General features: G+C 40.6%; 1 protein-coding gene across 1 annotated transcript in view; it reads right to left on the bottom strand.

The window, feature by feature from the left end:
* Positions 1-4095: 4095 nt before the first annotated feature.
* Positions 4096-24218, bottom strand: part of GAD2 (glutamate decarboxylase 2) — a gene marked incomplete at both ends in the record, with an annotated part of 39359 nt that continues 19236 nt past the window's right edge. Inside the window, 9 exons of the mRNA XM_080610647.1 lie at positions 4096-4269; positions 4949-5038; positions 6789-6896; positions 8643-8792; positions 10494-10572; positions 14499-14563; positions 15699-15815; positions 17039-17093; positions 22651-22730. Of these exons, the coding sequence (XP_080466773.1) occupies positions 4096-4269; positions 4949-5038; positions 6789-6896; positions 8643-8792; positions 10494-10572; positions 14499-14563; positions 15699-15815; positions 17039-17093; positions 22651-22730 (918 nt within the window). The remainder of the gene's footprint in view (positions 4270-4948; positions 5039-6788; positions 6897-8642; positions 8793-10493; positions 10573-14498; positions 14564-15698; positions 15816-17038; positions 17094-22650; positions 22731-24218) is intronic.

Genomic DNA, 24218 nt, shown 5'->3' with positions numbered 1-24218 from the left:
TAAGAATGGATATCTGCAGTAGTGGGAGCAGTGTGTCTCTGGGTGAAATTATGCACCACTGAGTGAAATCCCAGAGGATGCCATATGCCGGTATGTCAAAGCTGCACAAAGCCATGTGCAGGCACTGTTACTTTTGCTCATTCAGCCATTCTCTGCTTTATAGAACTTGGTTTATCTAAGCTTTATTAAACCATATTTTATTAAATCCAGATATAAGAAGTGAACTGTGAAACAATTTATCAAGAGCACTAACCACAATTGGTGGATTGTGGTCAGTTGGGATGGCTCCAGGCAGGTTTTGAGACCTCCCTGTGGGGGTCTTCCTTGGCACTCTGCCTCATTTTGCAGCAGACCAACCTGAGGATGGGGTTATCCATTGATACTGTGCTTCTCATGGGGTTAGCTTGGACCATGATAAAGGAAAGAACGTGAGCTTGCCATGCTGGTATGCTGCTGCAACAAATGATGTAATCTCCTCTAGATTCACTACTGCACCTGTGCAGGGTGTTTTTTAGGGGTTTTGTGGTAAAGAGCAGAGAAAGCAAACCAGAGCTTTTGTTCTCCTAGGACTATGCCAAAGGAGCCAGCCCTTGTGAAAAGCAGACGCTCGGGCTGCTGTGCGAACTCCCTCTAGCTTGGCAATTTTATTTTGCCTTCTTTGAGCACAGCCAGAACGCTGTGCTCAACTCAGTTAGGCAAATCCATTCCGGCCCCCCATCTCTCATGGAGACTCCATGCAGCTCTGGGTGCAGCACGTCTTCAGCAAAGCCCAAGCTTCATGTGCTCCCATGGGGCTAATACTCCAAAATGCTAAACCAGTAGCTCTTTTCCGAGTGCCAAATGAAGACCTTTATTGGAGTGGGATAGTATCTTAATCCCCACATCTTCCCCCTCTCTGCAATTCCTTCCAGAGCTCCTCGCTGAGCTCTGTGCGGGTACTCGGCATAGGCATTCAGCTCCAATCTGTTGCAGACTTAAAGAAATGATACAGAAAATCTCACTTCAGGCATAAGCTTTCTGACCACTGCTGCTCCGATGGCATCATTTTTTTTTCTATCTCTGCTGCTGGCATCATGCTGGGTAGCACTTAAGAGGGTGGAAGGAAAATACAGTAGACAGGTGGCAGATTTTGGAGGAATGAGGCCCTGGACCAGGGGAGACATGAGGATTAAAACCTTTTTTGTATCAGCTGTTTTGTCTTTTTTACTTCATGACCTTTTCAAATTGTTGCCATCGTCTAGTCTGTGTTGTCCTGGAAAGTGCCCTGGCTGCTTTCACTGCTGTGCCAGAGGCTGTTTAGAGCCTATGGTTAATTTGAGGATAACTGCTTGTGGAATAAAAAGACGAAACAAAACATAAAAAAATATTGAGCCTGTATGAGGAGAATAAAGCAACTATATCTGTCTGTGAAGATAAGGTAAAGGAATACCAGATGGCAGATTTACACTTGTAAGCTGGTGCTGAACATTGCCTCAAAAAGGGTCTGGTGATGGAATTGATTTTTTTATGTTACAATAGTTAGCAGAATGCATCTCGCCATGAAAAAATCCAGCAGGAACGATAGAAAGTTACAATTAAACATTCTCTTTATTGAGGCCTTGCTCTGAAATGGCACAAGTGATAAATGCTCAAAGTGCCTATCAGTGCTGCTAATGAAAAGACCCAGAGTCATGTTTTACACTTTTATTTGGATTTAGATAAACACCACAGATAAGATATTTTGGTCAAACACAAGAACAGATTGCTATGCCGCTCTTTCCTGGCTGCAGTAAATACAGTAAGGTGGAAAAAAAGTGCTGGTTCTCCTGGAACACTGAATGTAAATCTTGGATTGGCACATACAGCTAATAAATGTTGTTTGCATTTAGCACTTTTAAATGGAATTGCACATGCAAGATGTAACCAGGCTACTGATCACTTCATCACTGTCCCTGTACTAGTTTTACTTTTTAAGCTCTTTGCTTGCCTTTTTCCCAGCAAGAAAAAAGGAATCTAATTTGTGGCTCTAAGAATTTCAGTGATTAGTCTGCTGATTTTGACACATTTAGCAAAGGTCACATGGAAGGCCTTCCTCATGGAATTGGTATCTCCTCTAGAGCTTGACTTGCAACACTAGGCATCGCAGGTAGCAATGGAAGTCCACCAAAGCGAGGTGAGAAGTCTACCCAAAAGCTGACGAGGAGAAGTTAATACCAAGCAAAGATATAGTAAAAGGACCGGCGTGAATGCAGTTCTTACGATATCAAGAGTCAATACTACTACCACACAAATAATGACATATCAATAATATATTGTACAAGCTTATACAGCAACACATGTTGATTTGCAACATTGTACAGTTTAAATCTAAAGTGCACAGCCTCAATCTGAGGTGACAAAACAGTACTATCAATATAATAAAGGCAACACAATTACAGACACGATTTATTTCCTCTTACTTCATGTCCTCTTGATATTACATTGACTCAATACTCCATTTATCTATTTTAAATGAAATTAAAACCACACTGCACTTCATTATTTTTTTTTCTTTTTTCTCTTCAAATATTTTAGAGACAGCAGAACAATATTGCTTTACAAACAAAAGTTGGCTGCTCAGGCAAAGTTAAAACCAAAACTTTAATAGGGTTATAAGTACACAGACCTGAGCTGCAGAACTCTTACCAACACTTCCAGATGTTAGAGGAAAGAGGATAAATTTCAGTTTTCATGCCAGAGACACCTCTAATATTAAAGAACGATGCAGCACATGAATTCTTAAGTAGCTGTGCCCATGGTTTCTGAAAAGGCTGTGAGGCTCCTCATGGGCAGTTTCAGGCAGATGCAGCCTTATCTCATTTTTTTTTGGCAATTTCAAAAGCCATTGCAGACAAGGACGGAGGCCAGCAGTGGGAAAAACCTTTGACAAAGCAGTTTGTTACTTAGACCCCATCCCTGTCACTCAGAGTAGTTACATTTAATTTAGGCCTTGTCTTGCAGACCTGTACATCTGTAAGAAGCCTTTGCCTTCTTAATGCAGCTGTGAGGTTTCATTAGTAAGAATCTATTTCTTTAGTAAGAATTTCAGCCAGTTTTAATTTTCAGTGTCATTTTGGACTGCTCATAGCAAAATGGCTATGAGGTGAGCATTAATTCAGACATATGACTTTTTTCTGAATAGGCTTTTTTATTACGGAACACAGAAACCATCCAAATACAACCTTATTTCAGTCTTGGTTAGCACTGTATATTGATTGTGTGTCTGCTTGTTAGGCCAAGTGGGAAACATAAGTAAGAATAATAGCATCCTATTATTGTACTGTAACTGATCTTATTAGGTGGTATTAACAGCTGCAGTACTCTTGAGGTTTTTCAGTAATCAACCCTGGAGATGTACAATCCATATGATATGAAGAAATGAGGTATTGGTACCTCTTAAGAATGTAGTATGTGGGCTTATATTTTAAAACAAACAGTAATAAATATTTGAGGCACCTCCATCAAAAAAAAAAAAATCCTAGTTAATTTTCAGTTTCTGTCCTCACAGTTTTATAACCCATATAAAATAAAAATATATAGTTTACAAAATAGGATTTTTATATATATATATATATTTCCTTTTGTAAAACTATACCTATTTAAATACATTTGAAATGCTGCTTTAGGTAAATTAGAAATTCTGTTCTAGTACTATGAAAAAGGCAAAACATTTTCACTTTTAAACACACAGAATTTATACTCTGCTTCTCACTGTCCCCTCCCACTTCCCCAATTTGATTTTGTCGTCATTTTGGGCAAATTTACATCATTCAGTCCAATTGCTTTTAATTTAAAGTAGTTGCTGTGTTAAAATTGGGAGAAAAAATTTCAGTATCTTCTGTTCTTCCTTATTTGTTTCAATGCAGCTTTTTATGTAGCTAATTATTAAGGAGGTTTTCTAAAATTCAGAAAAGGACTTTAAAGGAGCCATGTTTCTTGATTTTAAACTGTACTCTACTCCAACGCCACAATATAGAAATAGATTTACTTTGGAACAAACTACAAATACATTCGCACAGTTTGTGACAACTTAATTGTCTACTTGGAGGTCCAGGAACAGACTTTCACACCCAATTATTATAAATCTTGTCCCAGGCGTTCTATTTCATCAATCAGGAAATCAATGTCTTGGTGAGTTGCTGCAGGGTTTGAGATGACCATACGGAAGAAGTTCACTTTGTCTCCCAGGGGCTGATAGCTCACCATGGTTGTGCCATACTCCATCATCCTGGCTTTTATCACTGGTGCCACCTGCAGTGTAACAAAAAGCAGGGGCTTTTGACGATGTTTATTATTATTATTTTCATTATTACCATCATCCTTATTATTATTACAACAAAACACAGAGCATGTTTTCTTTTTTTTAAAAAAAAGATGAAGAGCTACAATAAGTAGTTAAAATGAAATTATTTCCAATATTGATAAAACCATCAAACTCCGTTACGGAATTAATGTCTCACTGAAAAGACATTTGGTTTATCCCGCTTCTTTGCCCTGCTCTTAAAATCACTGGGGAATTTACTCTCCTACTTTCTCAATATTGCTGACAGGGACACAGTGGCTCTTTTTTTCTAGTGCTCAAAACACCATTACAGTAATTTTCCATCTTCTTTTTGTATGTGAGATTACCATGGTATTACTAAGCTCTTGTTGCATTTGTTGGGTTTAGTGACCGCAGTTCACAGTAACTCCAGTAAATATACGCACAGCAAGTAAGTGCTCTACAGATGAGGCAAACCTGGGGAATACAAACTTTGAGATCAGAGTAAGATGGTGCCAGACTAACCTGCTGTAAAATGACCGCGGAGGTGTCATTTGCCAGAATATCATGAGGTGACCTTGCCCTGTGCCCTGGGAGATCATTTCAGGGGCTGCCTGCCTTCAAGGGTTTCACTGTTCCCTGCATGATGTCCTGGAGGATGCTGCTTACCTTCATAAGGCGGCTCATTCTTTCTTCATTGTCTTCCATACTGCGCAAACTGGGAGGTATGTACCAGAAGCAGACGTTTGTGTGCTGAGGCTAAAAACAGAATAATAATGGTTTACACTGTAAGAAATGCTCATAATATCTCAATTGCAATTAAGTTCATGCCTTCTTTCCCTCTCATACATCACGCTGTTGACAGCAGTCAATGGTTTTCATTATTGTGGTCCATTGAGAGTCATCATCATTATTAATGCAGGAAAAATAATTTTAGGCAATTTATTCCCAGGGCGTCAGATGCAGAAACAGATCACCCTGCTGAGCAAATGCATTTATGCCCTACTGCGAGGCATCTAGTTTTCATAGGTGCTGTCCCATCCAGAGACAGAAGAGATCGTGCAGCTAAGGCGACTGTCTCATTTAGAGGTAAGGACTGTGTCATTTGCTTTTATTACATGAGAGAAAAATACAGAATGTGGTGCTGTAAACAGGAGCCACAGGTGGTGCAAGAGACAGTCTAAGATTGTCTTGCATTGAATAAAATTTTTTACTTCTCAGTTTGATTCAGCTAGCTGCACTATTAATATGCATGCACCATAGCATCTTAGCTAGTTTAACTTACATGGGAGCACCAAGTAGGAAGGCATAAAACCTAGCTGACATTTTGTGTATTTTCGCAATGTCCCAACAGTTGCTTGCCTTGCTTTGTTCCTCTTTGCTGGATGCTAAATATATGAGCTACAGCAACCTCTGTTGCTGTTCTCTGCTGCCAGTTCCTTTACTCATCCTTAGACCCAGTGGACCAAATTCAGTGATGATGTGTGAGGCAAGGGAAATAAATCACATAGTGGCATACAGGTATGAATGAGCCTGTGATCTCTGTTTGAAGAAACCTAGTGACTTTATCCTTGTGCTGCAGAGCACTTAGGCATGCACTAAGTGATCGCTACCAGGGAGCAATGTTCTGAGTAACAAAACCTTCCAGGGCAAGTACAGAGAGCAAAAGCTGGCACAAGTACAAGGAAAAAAGCTAAAATGGGATCTTTTTTTTTCTGTTTTACAGCAAAACACCAGTTATCTTTGTAACAAAGGTCTCCACCAGGCCTGTCCCCACCCAGAGAGGGTTGCCCACAAAGAGATGGCCTAACACCAATCTGATGCAGTTCCCGGGTACAGCCATGCAACCCAGGCTGCACTACCTTGCCCTGGACACTGTGCTCCAGATGAGTACCTGGCACCTACGGTCCCATCTGAGCTTTCCACCCCACATTAAAAACACGCCTAGAGATATTTACACTCTCCACAGTGGTGTCACTTCTGCCATATGAGCCAGCCAGGCTTCCGAGCAACACTAGCCACTCTGCTGCATCCCATCACTGCAGGGACTGCAGTGCAAGTGGTCCCTACAGGTCACACCAGGTCCTTGCAGGTCCCCTGCAGCTGCCCAACTGGAGAAGGCTGATAAAAGCACTTCGCACAACTGTCCATTCAGAGTTGTGTGGGGCACTGTAACCCCCATTCATAACAGACTCTACTATTACGAACTGCAACTTCTATTCATTACTTAAGAGCTGGTTCCAATTGTGTGTGTGCTGTGTTAGCCTTGGATGCCAGTGTTCAGTTTCATCAGGGTGAAACTGAGCAAACTGAAAACGTGTGCACAGCTGCCTCAAATTCCTTGTCCCTGGATCACACAAGGCAGAGAGATGTGGAAATGGTGAGATTTGTTACAAGGGACACTGCTTTCTGTCATAAGCTATTTGGTTTGAGGTGTTGGTAGCATCCCAATAGGTTGGCTAAGGCAAGTGCTGTTGCCCAAACGGGAAAAAGAAGTTGCAATACGTACCTTTCCGTCAAACACCATTTCATACCCTTCTCTGTTCTTTATTTTATTGTATAGGTATTCAGCAAGTTCCAAGCACTTATCAATGTGTGCTTCAAATCCTGTGGTTCCCTTTAGAAAGAGAGGGAGAAAACAAAGCTGCATAACTGTTCTGTAAACCAAAAGAGTGAAAGCACCATGCAGCACTTGCAGAAGCATCAGCACAAGTCACCTGTCAGAAGTCCCTCTGGAACAGATGAAGGATCTGATTCTGTGAGATGAATGACTTTGCTAAGCAGAGCTCTTTTATCTCTGTCTCTTGCCACCGACTTCTCTATAGCCACCTCTACAAAACAAGCACCAGGTACTAGCTTGGTTCTTAGCAAAATATTACTGACACCTTCAATGAAGGGCATCCTTGGTAGATTTTGCAGAGAGCCTGAGCACAGTTTTGGATAGCCTGGACTGGCACAGAAGAGCGTGTCTAGAGGTGCTGAGTTTCAGACATGTGGAGTCTCCTGCTATTTTGAAAGTAAGGGATTTTAATCTTCCAGGGGTGATGTGCTGGGGGCTTTTCAAGAATAATGTTTCTTTCCCATTAAATGCAGAATGGGCAGATGGGCTTTTAAAGCCTGGCCTGATACCTCTGAAAATGCACATTTTGTTTAGATACTGCCTCTGTAATGTTTTGTCTCTCTTCTACTAAACTCAGAGGCTGTGGTTTTAAGATGTGCAGCAAATCTTGGGTTTTCTTCTCTGGCAGAAATCCATAATCCTTTCCCTGTAACATCATAATTGTTCCTGCAATCACAAGCTGTGATGCCACAAAGAAAGGCTCCAGCTTCATGAGGCAGGAAGGGGAATAAACAGCTGGAATAGACAAACTGTTTAAGAAAAACACATCCTATTTCGTATCATTAATATTACAAGCAGGGTGTGAGAAGAGAAAAAGCAGTACAAGGCATATTGAAAAATCAGGGTTTAGAAGAAGAAATGTCAGAATAATAGATGCACATCCCTGCTAAATCTGTTCTGGCAGTGCAGAACTGACTTAAAAGGCCACGTCATTATCCCTCTGTGTATTGAGATTCCAAAACAGGGTAAAGCCAGCACAGCCCCAGGAGAAAGGCTTGGAGTGAAGGAGAGACATGTGGCTAAAATTGGCTGCCTCTCTGGAGACCCCAGTTAGCACAACAGTTATCGAGACCACAGAAGCTTCCACCCTTCTTTACCCTTACACCCTCCAGCAACATTTGATGTCTGCCTCAGAGCTGCTTTCAGAGTTTTAATGAAGCAAATGAGGATCTTTCAGGCTTTCTGGAAATTAAAACAGTGATGTCATCTCCTCTGAAAAAACTTGAGGCAATTTGACATAACAGACTGGATAAATACACTGAAGAACTTATTTAGCAACATTCTACAAATACAGATGAATTAATCAGATTTCTCAGAACAGAATTTGATGAGTTTTCCTCCACTCCTTCAAAAGATGACTTTGTATCTTCTGCCTGCACTGAAATGGGTATTCCAGTCTTGATTTGCCATGTTTAATTTCTGAGTGTTGTTAAAAGAATCTTTTTATTTCCAGAATTTTTCATAGCAACATTCCTAGGTATATGATTTATGTTGTTAAGACTCCTATAGTTACACAAAGCAAATGCTGTGCAAAGCCATGGAGTTCAAGTTTCAAAATCGTGTGTGCTGCTTTGAAGCTAAATCGTTAAAAGTGAAATCCCAGAAAATAATAATGTTCTTTCTTTCATGTTATATATGGGAGATTCAGGTCAGATATTTTCTAAAATGGTGATTACAGAAAAAAACCCCTGTATCTGGTGTGCATTATTTTAATGCAAACAAATATACTGCAGGCAGTCCTACCTTTGCCCTCCACATCAACCATAGCTTGAAGACATCGACATGCCGTCCACACTGCAAAGCCTTGTCTCCAGTGTCATAAGACAGGTCGTAGTGCTTGTCTTGTTGAAAAAGGTAGGAAGCATGCATTTGATTGCAACTCTGCATCAATCCCTTGTAGAAACAAAGACACAAAAATGGGATGTTGGCACAGATGTGACTACTGTTTTTAGAATTGCTTTGAGCAAGAGATTACAAACACCCAAATTCAGTGGAATATGTGTCCAATGCAAAAGGAAGACCAAAAAAAAAGAACAAAAAGCAGACTTAGTTGGTCAGTACTGGACTAAGTTTGTCACATCCCATTCAGGGCCCAGGACATTTCGGTAATGTGTAATGCAGTCCCAGAGCCAAGACATTTTTTTTATTAAAAAGCTGGACACGGTGCTTCTTAACGTCATTACACATTAGTTTATTTTTGGATCTTGCCTTTATTCTTTTCCTCCTCCTTTCCTCGGAAGGCATCTTTTCTGGTTGAGTCAGACAAAGCCAATTTGGTGACTAATCTAAGTAGTATTACACTACTTTTCTAATTGCTTTGGACTCTGAAATTCTGATTTTCATTGTTTCCTTTCTTTGTAGGCACAGCTCTTTTCTGCAAAGCCCTCAGCTGCAGATTGGATGCTTAAGTGGTATAGAAAGCTTTGAACAGACCGAAGAGCATATGGACTTTAAACAGCCAGCTAGAGCTATTTCTGGGTTTCAAGACGCCATTCTGAGAGGCAGCTTTGTGGGAGGGCCAAAGCCAACAAGGTGAAGAAACCTGGCTCAGGACAGCATGAGGTTTCCTTTTTAGCTTTTTAAGTGAAATGCAGAGAGCCACATTCTGGCTCTAGTTTAACCAAGTTTAAGGTGTACCTTAGAGCTGTTGCCTAAAACTGCAGTTTCCAGTCCAAGAAGAATCAAAATATGGCCGTTTATCGTCAACTCTAACCTTTATGTGTAACTCAAAACTGAGATAGCAAAATTAGAGGGGAAAAAAATTGACTTTCTCCTAATCTGAGCCATGTGTTCTCACTAGAGGTCAAGGATGGTACTTACTTCAACCAGGCTGGATTTGTCTTGGGGAACTGACCCAGAGGGCAAACAAAAGCCAGCTTCTCTCTTCCTAAGTGCAATCACTTTGTGTACAATCTGTTGTACAGCTGTTAGCAAAAAAGCAACCAGCTTTTTGATAGCCGGTCTAGTAAGTGATGGTTGTATAGCAGCTGTCCCAGTAACTGATGGTTAATATGAGGATTACAAGCTTGGAGAGTAATTTGAATTCAAGTACTAAATGAAATGTCTACTTTTTATTCCAAATGAACTTAGTGTTCCATTTTTACTTCCACGTGCCCCAAAGTGGATATCTGGATCAGAGCTGGGCAGAAATATCTATCATAAAAGTCTAGAAAGTGTAATGATGCCTAAATCCTGAACCAAATGTTCTGCACATATACCGTACCATTCACCCCAAGAGGACTTGAATTTGCCTACAGTTACATTTTATGTTACACAGCAACTAGTGGGGTTACCCAGCAACTAGTGGGGTTACACAGTTATGCACTCAGTATTTAACTATGGACATTTTGAACGGAAAGCCACAAAACTCTGTAAAGGTTTTGCCATGGATTAGGTCTATTATTTCTGGTAGACAGCTGCTTTAATTCCTTTTGCAGTCATAGCCTGAGTACTAGAAGCCTATTTCTCAGTTTCTTTCATAACCCTCCTCGCATTAGCTAATATTAGCTATGGCACAGTTATGAAGAAAACATCCAGGATATTTAGAAGTAAAAAGTCAGAAAAGATCAGAGAAGCAGGGATCCTGGGACATACCTCTTCTCTTACTAGCAAGGCTGAACACTGCAGCGGGACGCCCATCATCTTGTGAGGGTTCCAGGTCACTGAATTGGCCCTGGGAGAGTAAACCACATGAAACTCAGACACTGTACTATGGTTGTGAAATTATGGAGACATTTAGAAATAATTAGAATAATAATGAACAATGTGCACCTTTATCCGAGCAAGCAAAGCTGAAAATAATCATGGCTGATTATTAGGAAAGCAATGCCTTCATAAGGGACCTAATCCACATCAGTTGGTTTTTGGATGACAAACCTGGCAACTTACCACAGGGTAATTGCTCTGTTCACTGAACTTAATCAGTATTAAACTTTCTGGGGAGTCACCTATACTTTATAAACATTGGGCAAACTTCCTGAAAACACCCACTTGACTGATGGAATTTCTGAAGTCACACAGCTGATTAAAGATGCAGATAAGAAGCTGGCAAACGAGCAGATTCATGTTGGTTCCAGTTTCAGCACGATTTTAGTAAGTAGCTGACATAGGCATTTTTTAAAATGCCTTTAAACGCTTCTGTGTGTGTCTAAGTCTCTGTGTAACTCAGAAAACCTGGCCCAAAGTAATTTTTATCATTGCTCTGCTGATGGTAAACTTTCACAGCTGCTCAATTTTAGCTTGGCTATGGTAATTCACACAATGGGAGGACTGGGTCCAAAATTACCACAGTAATAAACATAGAATTGATCCACCCTTTCACAAGAGTCTGATCCTGCCTCCCTTCAGGACACATTCATTTCAAAAAGAGCTGTCAGCCTAGGTTTTGTGAACAAACAGGGTGCTGTTGCAACATAGCCTAGGGAAGAGATATTAGGGACTGTGGCAAGGGCTGAATGGAAGATTGTCCAGTTGTTTATTATTTTAGTTTTGTGTTATGCTTGACTGGCTGTTTTTAAATTACTATTATTACATATGATGATTAGCTGATAGATGTATACATTTGCATCCTATTTGGCAGGCTGTCAAGGATTCATAGTACACAGGATTTCATGTAGTGCAGTTTTGATCATGTAAGTTGGTATAAATCAGTCAACTGGTACATAAAAAAACTTAAAGGACCAGGATACACTTGCAGGTAACATTTATGTGAACAGAGTTGAGCATGTTAGAATCTGGCAGTATTTTCCTTTGTAGGACTTGGAAACAGTGCTGTAGGTTTATGCATATCTTTATCATTTCCTGCCAAATTGTTTCCACTCCTTCAAAGCAAGCAACTCCAATATTCACATAGACAGCGGGCAGCACTTCTGTGTTTTCTTCTTTGCTATTTAAATGGAACTGTGCAAGTGCCTGATGCAAACTCTGTAGGGAACCATCTTCCACAGGCAACATCTGGACACTTGGCTCCGCTTTTCGAGTATTTGGCAGCTTTTAATCAGCTCAGAGTCAGTCATCTGATTACAACACCAAAGCTAACGATTCCGAACATGCATCCAGGTCTGTGAATTTCCTTTGATATGTTACTGTTTAATTTTTATCTGTGCCAATGCAGAATCAGGCAGAAAATCTTTTAAGACTTCTAGGTAATAGTCGTGGTATGGGTTTTCTCAAGTAAAAGGATTATCAACAGCAACCAGATGTTAATTATCTGCCTAAAACATTTGATTTACCCTCAGGTCGCTCATTTCCCCAATTACATCCCAAATGCACACAGGAAAAAGAAAAACTAAAATAAAAATCCACCATTTTTCATTTGTTATCACCTATTCTGGGCTTCAATCATCACAAATTGCTGACTGAGACAAACAGTGAAGTAAAAAATTACAGGGATCTACAGATGGTTTTTTTTAAAGCATCTCATGTACTAAAGCGTGCTTGGTACTAAATAACTGAGCACCAAGTTTCTGTGTGATTTTCTGGCTGTGGGTCACAGAAAATAAAGAAGAAATTTTTTTCCTTTAGAGATTTCAAATGGATGAAGGAGAGATTCATGACTGGCCTCATACATCATTAAAACCAGACTGAGATGCATTCACTGACCAGCTGCAGCCCCAGGAAGGCTTCCCAGAGCCTGCATGGGACCACTCATTCAGCTGCAGACATGCTTTTCTCAGGTAGCTGTCATACCCTGCCTGCGACTCTCAGAGACTCGCAGAGAGGGACACCGGACTGAAACCCCTGATGGTGGCCAGACCTATCTGCTGCACAAACCAGGGAACGTGCTTCCTTCAAGGTGGCTTGGAGCAGCTTGAAATCTGCTCCGTGGGGACTCCAGAGCACAGAAAGAATGGTTCTGCAACTCCTCCTGCCTTTTATAGGAGTATTTTTGCTGGACTGCCTGTTACCAGAAGGATGTAAGTACTTCTGAGCACAGAGCGTTCCATTTTATGATCTCTCCTTGTACCTTGCTTCCCTATCAAACACAAGTACCGGCTCCAGTTCTCTTCTATTCCCATCTGTAATGACTGGGTTGTACTTGAATATCTACCATGAAACAGGAATGTCCATAAAAGTTGTTAGTCTTGTTCTTGTTAGTTTGCTCTAAAGGTATCCACATTTGAGATTTGGACAAACTGAAACAAGCCGTGTCCATCAAGCAGAGGAACAGCACTGGAAATGACAAATTTCATTAATTCATTGCCAAACATATGGAGATGGTGCCTATCAAAACACTAGATAAAATCCAGTGGAATTCTGGGTCTAAAGCATATTATTTGGAAAATCCTCCAATACAGATTCAACCTGAACTTCTCATTCCAGCAGCACAGCAATTTGGGAGGCAAACTTTTGTTCTCATACTCTGTGCTCATCGGCAACTGGGTAAATTTTTTAACTTGCTGGGTATTCTGATGTCCTTTTAATGCACAATATGTAAGTTTTGAGTGTTGGAGGCAGTCTTAATTATATCATATTCATAGAACCATTGGCTGCTTTCCAGATTTTGCATGTGAGATGTATGAGAAAGGAGCTGAATTATCAAGGTATCCTCATAATCTTCAGGAATAGGATAAGGAAGTTGTTATTTTAATTGGCAAGGAACAGCAGTTCATTTTAGAGATAAAAAAGGCAGAAGGGAGTAATAATTTACTCTCAAACAGCATGAGCTTTGGAAAACACACAAATGTGAGAGTGACTCCATCTAGCCCAGTATACTGTCTCTAGCAAGTGGCCTAAATAGGTGCTTTGGAAGAATACAAAACAGGGCAAGCACATGCAAGCTTTCTCTAAATACTCTCCGAGCTCCCACTTATTTGTGGCTCACAGAATTCCTGAATGTTTTTTTTTTCTGTTTCTCCTAAATCTTAACATCCTACAGCAAAGAGTTCTACATCTTAACTGAAAGTGTCTGAATAAGCAGCTGGTTTTAAGATTAAGATAAGTCCTTCCAGACTTTGAACTGGATTGCCATAATTTCTGTTCATCTGTGGCAGTGCTAGGTTAACATTGGACTTTCTGATCTTAAAGGTGTTTTCCAACCTAAACGATTCTATGATTCTATATCACGTTCATGAGCTCATGACTACAACTGTGTATATATCCAGGCACACATTTACTGAGAAGATGTCATGTACAGCTTGGAGAGGGGGTATTCTCTCCAGATATGCCAGAGTAGTGGTCACTGACTGCCAGGACACTTATCCAAACTGCATCCACCTTTATACTTAAGACCACCATATGAAACCTCTAAGATTAATTTCTTAGAGAAATGCAGTTGCTAATTCATGCTGGATGCTGAATCAGAGAACGTTGCAGAAACCACTCTGGGCCTGCGAACAGATCCTGGAAGGAATAGAAAAGCAAACAAGAAATGTCTCCTGTTTTTACTATAAAACAGCTTGGTAGCTGCACTACTGTAGCACTGAACAAAGGCATTCAGCAATGCTCCTTCAACTGGAAGGACAGTTTGCATAATTTCTTCATACTGTATCTTGGAGATAACATTGATTTTTGTTTTTATTTATAGACATTGCTATGGTAATCACAAGTGGGTTAAAATGCACTTAATAAAAGTGTTTAATTAACATTAATAAATCATACCTTTCAACACCATTTAACTTCCATTTGTGTTTTCTTGACATCAGGAGCCCACCTCCCCATGCTCCCTAGAAGGCAAGACACATTATCTTAATGAGAACTCTGCTTTTCTCCATGATGACATCTGTGTGTTCAGATCAGTTTGGGCTCCTTTCCTTTTTCTTGCTGATGTGGGATGTTCCAAAATGATGAGGCAAATGGGGCCTGAGACATTAACTGTGCTAACAATTTTCTTCCAGTAGCTTGGAAGCAGCAGTTTATAGCCCATAATCTGAGTGCCCATCCTTATCATCCTGCTATTCCCTACCTCACCACCTCCTCTGACTCACACACACACACACTGGGCTTCCCCACATTGCAATTAATGATGTGCAGAGCTGCCCCAGGGTGAGCTGCTTTTTCTCCTTTAGTGACGAAGTGATGATAACAAACCAGACTGGGATTTCAGCAGCTCTGGTGAGTTTTCATCGCACTTCTGACCACTACTGCTTACTGCTTGCCTCTTACTCATTTGCTTTTGCTCACACAGATCTGAGACAAACAGGCCTTTCACATGACTCAAAGTAATTTAAAGTACATACAAATTCTTCTTTTGAATTGGACTGATTTTGGCTGAGACAGTAATCCAAAAGCAAGATGCTCAGCCCTATGGAAATTCAATTACCAAGCCGTTTTTGGGAGAGAATTTGCAAAAATGACACAAAAGCCATTAGAGGACTGAAAGATGATCCTTCAGAAAGATTTATTGGCAAGAGCTCAGATGAAGCTAAGTAGCCATCTGATAAATTTCTCTAGCATTTGCATTAACCTGTTCAGCAATTTGTGGTACTTTATTCCAGACAAATGTAGGCTTTTCTTATGTATTTATTTTGCAGCTGCTGCAGAAATGGAGCCAGTGGTCAGTATGTTTCTTATGTATTTCTTGTACTAATAGCATTTAGAGGTAAAGCTGAAGGCCAAAACCATTCAAACTTGGTCATCTTCAGTGTCCCAGTTGCTTAAAAGTACTGCACAGCCACAGCTCCTAAAATGTCCCCATGCTCTGAGCCTTTCTGAGTGGGAAGTCAGTGCTTGGGTGTTAGGCTTAATTACAGAAACCAAATACAACTGATTTTGTACAAGCTAACACTGTCCAAAATGCAAATTAATTAATTAATGCTAATACACCTTGTAATCCAGCCCCCCTCATAAAATGATACTTACATCCACATGCATCCAGATTTTGTACTTCTTGCAGATGTCTGCAATAGCTATGAGAGGATCAAATGCCCCATACACTGTTGTCCCAGCTGTGGCACTCACCAGAAAAGGAACAAATCCCTGCAAGAAAGCGCAGAGGCATTTGGTAAAGTCAGAGTGCTGCACTCTCCTCAGTCTGCAGTAGCCCCAGCTCCTGCGTGCTGTCTCCACAGTGAGCCCACAAGTGTCTCCTAGAGGACATCCCTGCTACAATTACACTGGTCTACTCTGACTTTAGCTGCTGGTGGTACTACAGTTTCTACCTTAAGGTGGCAGCAAACCTCCAAACCAGCATCCTTCATTTGTTACGGCGCATGAGACAGATAAGGGCTTAGAACAATTCTGCTCCACACCACCCGCCTGAAACAAACAGGTCTGCTCTTCATGATGTCGCGTAAAACAAACCTCACCCAAGCACCACAGTGCAAGAAGTATCTCTGATGGACTGTGTGCTGGGCTGCATTATTAGCTATCCCAGCGAGTGTCTGAACACATGGCAGTCCAGTCCTGTCAGTGGGAGCACCATGTCTAGGGGAAGCACCCAGGGGAGGTGTGGAGCTCACCTCTAGCTCCATTCCTTGTGCAGAGAAAGGAGACAGATCTTTTTGAAGAGAAGATAGCAAGCTCTGTGAGGGCCAGGAACCATGTCTTGCATTCTCTCTGCTAAAGCCTGTGTCTCACAGAGGAGCACTCACTGGTTTTGCACTATGATGTCTTTGGTCTGCCATTTTTATACCAGTGTTTCATTCTAAATTCCTTTGTACTTATATTGATTTCATAAACAGTACTCTGAGCAACAAAGGTGAAGTGTTTAGGATTTAAACTATCAAAATGTCTAAACTTCCTTCTGTGACTGTCAGAAGGTTTGAGTGGCACTCGTCATTTTGCCTTATTTTTTATCGACTGTATTGCCTTTCTTAGAAAGAGCTTTTAATGAAGATTTGTGTTATTAATTTGGTAAGTCTATGAGCAATATTTTTCATGTGTTAAAATATATACAAATTCCTCAGACGATTACTCTGGTCTTGTCAATAGCTGAGTAACTGCGTCACAGGCTAATATAAAACAGGAAGATGTTATGCAGAACAACATATTTAAATAAAGCCAAATAGCTCATGGAGATTATAAAGAGGCTCTAAACCTATTTTCTCAGCAATGCTTGCCTCACTAATTGCCAGTCTATGTTAATAGACAAGCCGGTGTTATTTTACCAGGGAAAACAAAACAACTAGCTGTATCATTCATGCTTGGTTTTGTTTGTTTGATTTTTAATTTTTTGGAAGCAGAAAAGCCAGTAAACTTACTTTTTGTTTGGCTTCAAGAATTCTTCTTTCAAGGTCTGATGGGATCATTTTCCCTCTGGAGCAAGAGAGAGTTGTATTAATAATTTGATCTTGAAATCAGCTCTTGCTGTTACTTCTTCACTTAATAGGAAGCTCAGATAGAAACAAAGTGACTTTTTTGCCCAAAGGTTATATGGGTTTGAAGGGCACAGAAAGACTCTGTGCGTTAGTTTCTACCCTAATTATTTTGTCAATTAATTTGCATCAATAGGTGATGGTAACTGAGAGAAGTTATCTTGTGGCCACCCCCATTAAAGACTGATGTTACTCCATGGAACCTCCTGTTCCTGAAACTACAGTCCCATGAATATGCTCCAGGCTCCTAAGGAGAGGCTGAGCCCAAGAAGCTCACTGGGTGTCAAATCCCATAGTTCCCTTCCAGCAGGCACAGAAAATGCCAACTGAGTTGCATGGCCTTGAGCAGTGCAACTCAGCTTTGGTGTAAGCAGTCACCTCTGTGTTTCCATCCCGGGGATGAACTAGTTTCAGGCAACTATTCCACATTTTGGTGCATTACATCTTCGCATTTGCTTGCACCAGGATAGGAGAAGAAGCCACGAGTACAGATGCATTAAATGCACTGTCTGGCCCGTTATATTGACTGTATTTGCAACACCTTTATTATGAACCATTTACCTGAGATTCAGACTCAGTGGTATAAGGCTTGAAGGCTAATTTATGAACTCCTGTAAATGGATTAGGTGCAAGATAGAACAGTGCTGATACTGAATATGGAGGTTAATATTTTCTTTGCTTTAGCCACAAGCAAGACTATTTAAGAAGAGAGTATGTGTAATGGCAATACAAACATTACAGCTGCCAACATTCGAGCATTAATGTCTTCACTGGTTTGGATGTTGTCCATTTAGATTAACACTATTTTTTTAAAGACTTGTTCAGATTTTTTTTTCACTAAGCATTGATTTCCTATTGCTATAAAAAAAGAGCAATCTGTACTAAAACTCAAAATAGTAGTTTCAGGGAAAGTAATAAAAACCCATTAGTTTTCATTTTGATTTTGTATAAAAAAACCTGAAATGTTTTCATGACATTTGGATGGATGGAAATTAAAAAAAAGAAAAAAAATTCTTGTAATAATAAAATTGTATACAATAAATACATATTATTATATACAATATTATATATAATACATATTAGTATATGTATAATACATATATGTATATACCTATATATACATAATACATATATATAATACATATTATTATATACAATAAATACATACTATTTATTGTAATAATAATAAAAAAATTCTTGTAATAAAACCTAGCAGTTTTTCTAAGTGTTCATCCTTACACAGCTCACAGTAAGGCAGTAATATTTTGGTAGAAATAATAGGTTTGTACTGCTGAGTTTTCTGCAAAATCTGTTCTGCATTTCACTTATTCAAAATACTAAAGAATATCTGAAAATATTCTGAAAATATAATAAACTTTTAGAGAAGCTCTGAAAGCCTAGAAATCCCTAATTTTTCTTGCAGAAGTTCAAGGAAGGTCTAAAGACTATTCAGCTCATTGTGAGTTTCCCCCAGTTAGTTACATGCACATGTTCAGAGAAAAGCAGCAGTTGTCTTATAATCGAAAACTGTTTCTGGCATCATTAGAGGAATAAAAAAAACCCCAACAAACAACAAGCAAAACACAAACAAACAAAAATATGAAACAACAAAACAACCAAAAACCCACCAAAAAAGAAAAAAACCAAAAAAACAACAACAACAAAAAAAAACCAAAACCAAAAAAAACCCAACAAAAACAAAACCTCAAAAGGAAGGCAACGGGCTCTTCCTCCAAACACAGATGTTGGTCTTTTAGCAGTTTCTAATTGATTGAGCTTGTGCATAGAAAAACAAGGTGCTGGGCAGATCCCTCCATTGCCCAAATTGTCACCAAGATAAGTGATTATAGAATCACAGAATAGTTAGAGTTGGAAAGGACCTTAAGATCATCTAGTTCCAACCCCCCTGCCATGGGCAGGGACACCTCACACTAAACCATGCCACCCAAGGCCTCATCCAACCTGGCCTTGAACACCTCCAAGGATGGAGCATTCACAACCTCCCTGGGCAACCCATTCCAGTGCCTCACCACCCTCACAGTAAAGAATTTCTTCCTTATATCCAATCTAAACTTCCCCTGTTTAAGTTTGAACCCGTTACCCTTTGTTCTGTCACTACAGTCCCTGATGAAGAGTCCATCCCCAGCATCCTTATAGGCCCCCTTCAGATACTGGAAGGCTGCTATGAGGTCTCCACGCAGCCTTCTCTTCTCCAGGCTGAACAGCCCCAACTTTCTCAGCCTGTCTTCATACAGGAGGTGCTCCAGTGCCCTGATCATCCTCGTGGCCCTCCTCTGGACTTGTTCCAACAGTTCCATGTCCTTTTTCTGTTGAGGACACCAGAACTGCACACAGTACTCCAAGTGAGGTCTCACGAGAGCAGAGTAGAGGGGCAGGATCACCTCCTTCAACCTGCTGGTCACACTCCTCTTGATGCAGCCCAGGATACGGTTGGCTTTCTGGGCTGCGAGCACACACTGAAGCCAGCTCATGTTCATTTTCTCATTGACCAACACCCCCAAGTCCTTCTCCGCAGGGCTGCTCTGAATCTCTTCTCTGCCCAACCTGTAGCTGTGCCTGGGATTGCTCCGACCCAGGTGCAGGACCTTGCACTTGGCATGGTTAAACTTCATAAGGTTGACATCAGCCCACCTCACAAGTGTGTTGAGGTCCCTCTGGATGGCAAACCCTTCCCTCTGGTGTATCAACCGAACCACACAGCTTGGTGTCATCCAGCCCTTGGTCACATTGAGCATGTGCAGAAATTCATAGCCAGAAGAGTACCATGTCCAACCAGCATCAAGCTTTATCAAGGAGCAAGCAGTAGGTTGGCTTTGAGTATAGTTCAAACACATGCTGCAGCACACAACACCCTCCGGCTCCAAATCTAGCAAGCTAGCCAACAGCATTGCTTACTTGCACAGCATTTTCATGTGTTATCACCTGAGCTCAGATGACCTGCAACGCTTAAAATACACTGCAAAATAATAGGTTTGTCCTTTCATGAATCTTACCCAGACAATGTGGCAGGGAGTTGCATGAGATGTGCTAGATGGTAAATGTTTAGAGGCAGGAGGGCTACTGGGTGAGGCAGAAGAGGTTCAGAAGCAAAAGGATGCTGAGGACAGAATGAGTGTTGGTGTCAAGGTGTTCTATTATCCACGTATGTACACACTCTTCACTGCTGCCACACCAGACTGAAGTGTTTTGACCCTTCCCAGCTTTCCAATATCGGAAGGGGGCCTGCAAGGATGCTGGAGAGGGACTCTTCATCAGGGACTGTAGTGACAAGACAAGGGATAATGGGTTCAAACTGAAACAGGGGAAGTTTAAGTTAGATAAAAGGAAGAAGTTCTTTACTGTGAGGGTGGTGAGGCACTGGAACAGGTTGCCCAAAGAAGTGACCTCATAGCAGCCTTCCAGTACCTGAAAGGGGGCCTACAAGGATGCTGGGGAGGGGCTATTCATCAGGGACTGTAGTGACAGGACAAGGGGTAACGGGTTAAAACTTGAACAGGGGAAGTTTAGATTGGATATAAGAAAGAAATTCTTTACTGTGAGGGTGCTGAGGCACTGGAATGGGTTGCCCAGGGAGGTTGTGAATGCTCCATCCTTGGCGGTGTTCAAGGCCAGGTTGGATGAGGCCTTGGGTGACATGGTTTAGTGTGGGGTGTCCCTGCCCATGGCAGAGGGGTTGGAGCTGGATGATCTTAAGGTCCTTTCCAACCCTAACTATTCTGTGATTCTATGATTCTATGTAGTAAATGCTCCATCCCTGGCAGTGTTCAAGTCCAGGCTGGATGTGGCCTTGAGCAACCTGGTCTAGTGGGAGGTGTTCCTGCGCAAGGCAACAGGGTTGGAACTAGATGACCTTAAAGTCCTTTACAACACAAACCATTCTGTGATTCTACGATTCTATGACCCCAAAGCTGCAGGTAATGCACTATTGCTACCAGTATGTCTCCATGGTAGTAAAAGAGGGAACAGAAATGCATGATTGTCCAGCCTGGGGTATGAGCAAGAATATGATTTTCTGCACATTTTTCTGGCTTAAAATTCATCACACATTTACACTATACAGCAAAACCAGGCAAATTTTGTGGGTGCAGGTCAGGATGAGGAAGAGCCAACAGGAAGCATTCCTGGTTGTGCTGGAAACATCAAAACGATGTAATGGTGCTCCTTCACTCTCCCGCAGGTCCGTATCTTCATGGAGGGTTGTCTCCACCACACCAGCTCAGTATCCTGTGCAAACAGCCTTTGTCCTGGTGACATCTGTTGGGATTTTGTGAGACATGCAGTAATCCTGCTGTTTACTTCAGGGTGGGCAGGGTAAGCATTGTGGTCTTCAAAGAAAATCATCATATTGAATTTGCACAAGAAGAAAAGGAAGATACCACTTCATTGATCCATGTCTGTCTTTAGTGAATAGAAACAACTGGATGTTTATTTTGATGTGTGTTGGTTGTATTGATGCTGTCATTAATTCCTCTTCACGGTGTGCTTAGTCTTTTGTTAATAAATAAGTCAATATGCAGACACAACGCTTAGCACTGTGAATTGCTTAGTTGGTGCTCTTCTTTTAATGTGGGAGAAGAATATTTTGATAGCAGTAAAATCTTCCATTATGCTAAAACCATAGATAATTCAGTGCCTTATAACAGTGATACTTAGCATTTTGTATTGAAAATATTCTCAGTATAATCAATAAAGATTCATTCTATTAATTTTTGTCCCATAGAAAGTTTTTCCCTAAAACTGAAATTCTTCATCATAACATGATTTTGTTAATATATCCTTGTTTTCTCAAAATGGGTTTTCACAGTGAATCAAAACTTTTTAGTCAGGTGAGTTAAGCAAGAAGTTATCTACCACTGATTTTGTAGAGCCTATGGGACCTGTAGGTTAGGTGCCTGCTGCACTACTCCTTTACATGGGCCATCATCCTCCTCTTGACCACAATGCTGCCAAGACACTTCTTTCTACATCCCATCACAAGGGTGTCTCCTTCAAGGGCAATGCAGGAAATGTTGTCCAGCTGAGTAAGATGGTGGGGGCATGAATTAATAGAATTACATTTGCCCCTCAATATTTGACTCCTATAAAAGGCCCATTTCAACTCATTTTAATGGATCAAAATGTGAGAAATTCTAAACACTCTAGTTTGACCAAAACGTGGTTCTTCCTGGTTTCTTAGCTGAACATGTGAGGAATGATTTCTAGTTTGGTATTTTGTTTCATTTCAGGATGAAAGAAAAAGAAGTATCAGAAATCCCTGAGGAAGGCAACTTTTTTGATGAGATCCAAAACCTGACTTGTAAAGAAGCTACTGACAGAGCCGGTTCCTCAAATGAGGTTCGTCAGTTTAAGGTTGGTGGAGATGACAGTGCTACAATGAATTATACCAACTGCTGACCGCATCCTATATGCTCTCTTTGAGCTGAGCATCTGATGATCCTCTTCCAATAAAATGAGATGTATCTGGCGTCCCTACTTACCTTTCATCACATCTAATCAAAATCACACTATCTGTACCAATACCCAAGGCCGCAGCTCCTTTCTTCACAGAAAAGTGACTCTGAAAAAGAACATTTATTATTATGTATAATTTTTGCTATTATTTCCTGTCTCATTTAATATGAAACACTACAGTCTTGCAAGCCCTTCAGCAACTAGCCCCACACAGGCAGTAATTCTATTCATATTCATTTTGGAAACCTATCACTGTAATTTGAGGCTTCATATCATGTCACTACAGTCAATTAGAGAAACAGCAACCACTCTATAATCTAGATTTACTCCTGGAATATTAAATCCGTAACTGTGACTGATAATGGACTCAGATTCTGTCCTTGATGCATACCTGCAGCTTCTATTGCTTGTATGGATTCAGCTATGAGCTTGATTTACTGAAACAAAAAATTCTTCCCTTGGGACATCATTTAGTTTGTGACATCCAGAGTGATGTGCTTCTGCTGTGTAACTTCTGGCCAAATAATATACTCAGAGAAATTAAAATAGGAAGCCTAATTGTGATCTCATGCCAGTGAAACCTAGTTAAACTCCAATTAATAAACAGAGCTACAGCAGTTTAAAGCCAGAACTGGGCTATTAGTAAGACTATTAGTTAATCTGCATGTACCAAATAAAATGTGGACATCATATGCTGGAGTACAAGTCAGCCTAATTTTCTCTAGCTCATAGGACTTAACTCCTGAGCCAGCCCCAGTTTGTAATTTTAAACCCTAGGGATTATGATAATTAAATAGTTTTAGATCAAATTATACCTGCAAGAATCTGATTTTGCATTAACTTTTTCCCAGTTGTAACAATATTGTCCAAAGTAATTTTAGCTACAGATTATTAAACTTTAAAAAAATGGCAGTTCTTTACGTGTACTATAGTACCATCAGCTTAGGATGTAACACTATTAAAAAGATCACTGAGATAAAAATCTAACAGGGCTTTTTAGGTGCCCATGACATTAAAGAAGAAAGGAAGACGTACTCTGCAGAAGACCACAAAGCAGAGAAGTAACCACTATTGCTTTGCTAAGGGAGTATTTGGCTTCAACGGTAATGTGAGCAGCAGAGAGTTGTAGAGAGAGATGGACGTGATGATTACATGTCTGCTTCACCTTAAGGCTTTCCCTTAAGAAGGGGATTTCAATGCATGCTAAAGGGCTCTGTACATAATGAACACTTTGAGAAATGAAAATCAATTCTGAGCCAACTTGATGAGAGAGGAAGAAGTCTCTTCCCAGCCGTATGGGTGTCCCCCTGAGCCCCACGATGCAGCAGTGCAGATTTATGAGAGCAGGGAGGAGAAGAGGCTACTGGCAGGAGAAGGTTTATAAAAAATTCTCAAGTTTAGGAAGATATCTTTGAACTCTGCAAAAACCAAAGAAGAGCTAGAATATTGCCACCATAAGGACCGTTCACTGATATGCCGTGTGAAGCTGGAATTGGATTTCTATACTTTAAAAAAATAAGGTTTTTTATTTGTGTATTACACAAACTGATGTGCACATACTATGTAGTGTAATATATAAATACAGATAGAGATG

The sequence above is a fragment of the Psittacula echo genome, assembly GCF_963264785.1.
Source record: "Psittacula echo genome assembly, chromosome: 2".
In the NCBI taxonomy this organism is placed as follows: domain Eukaryota; kingdom Metazoa; phylum Chordata; class Aves; order Psittaciformes; family Psittacidae; genus Psittacula; species Psittacula echo.
The sequence above is the reverse complement of the archived record's forward strand: the minus strand, read 5'-3'. Positions and strand labels throughout refer to the sequence as shown.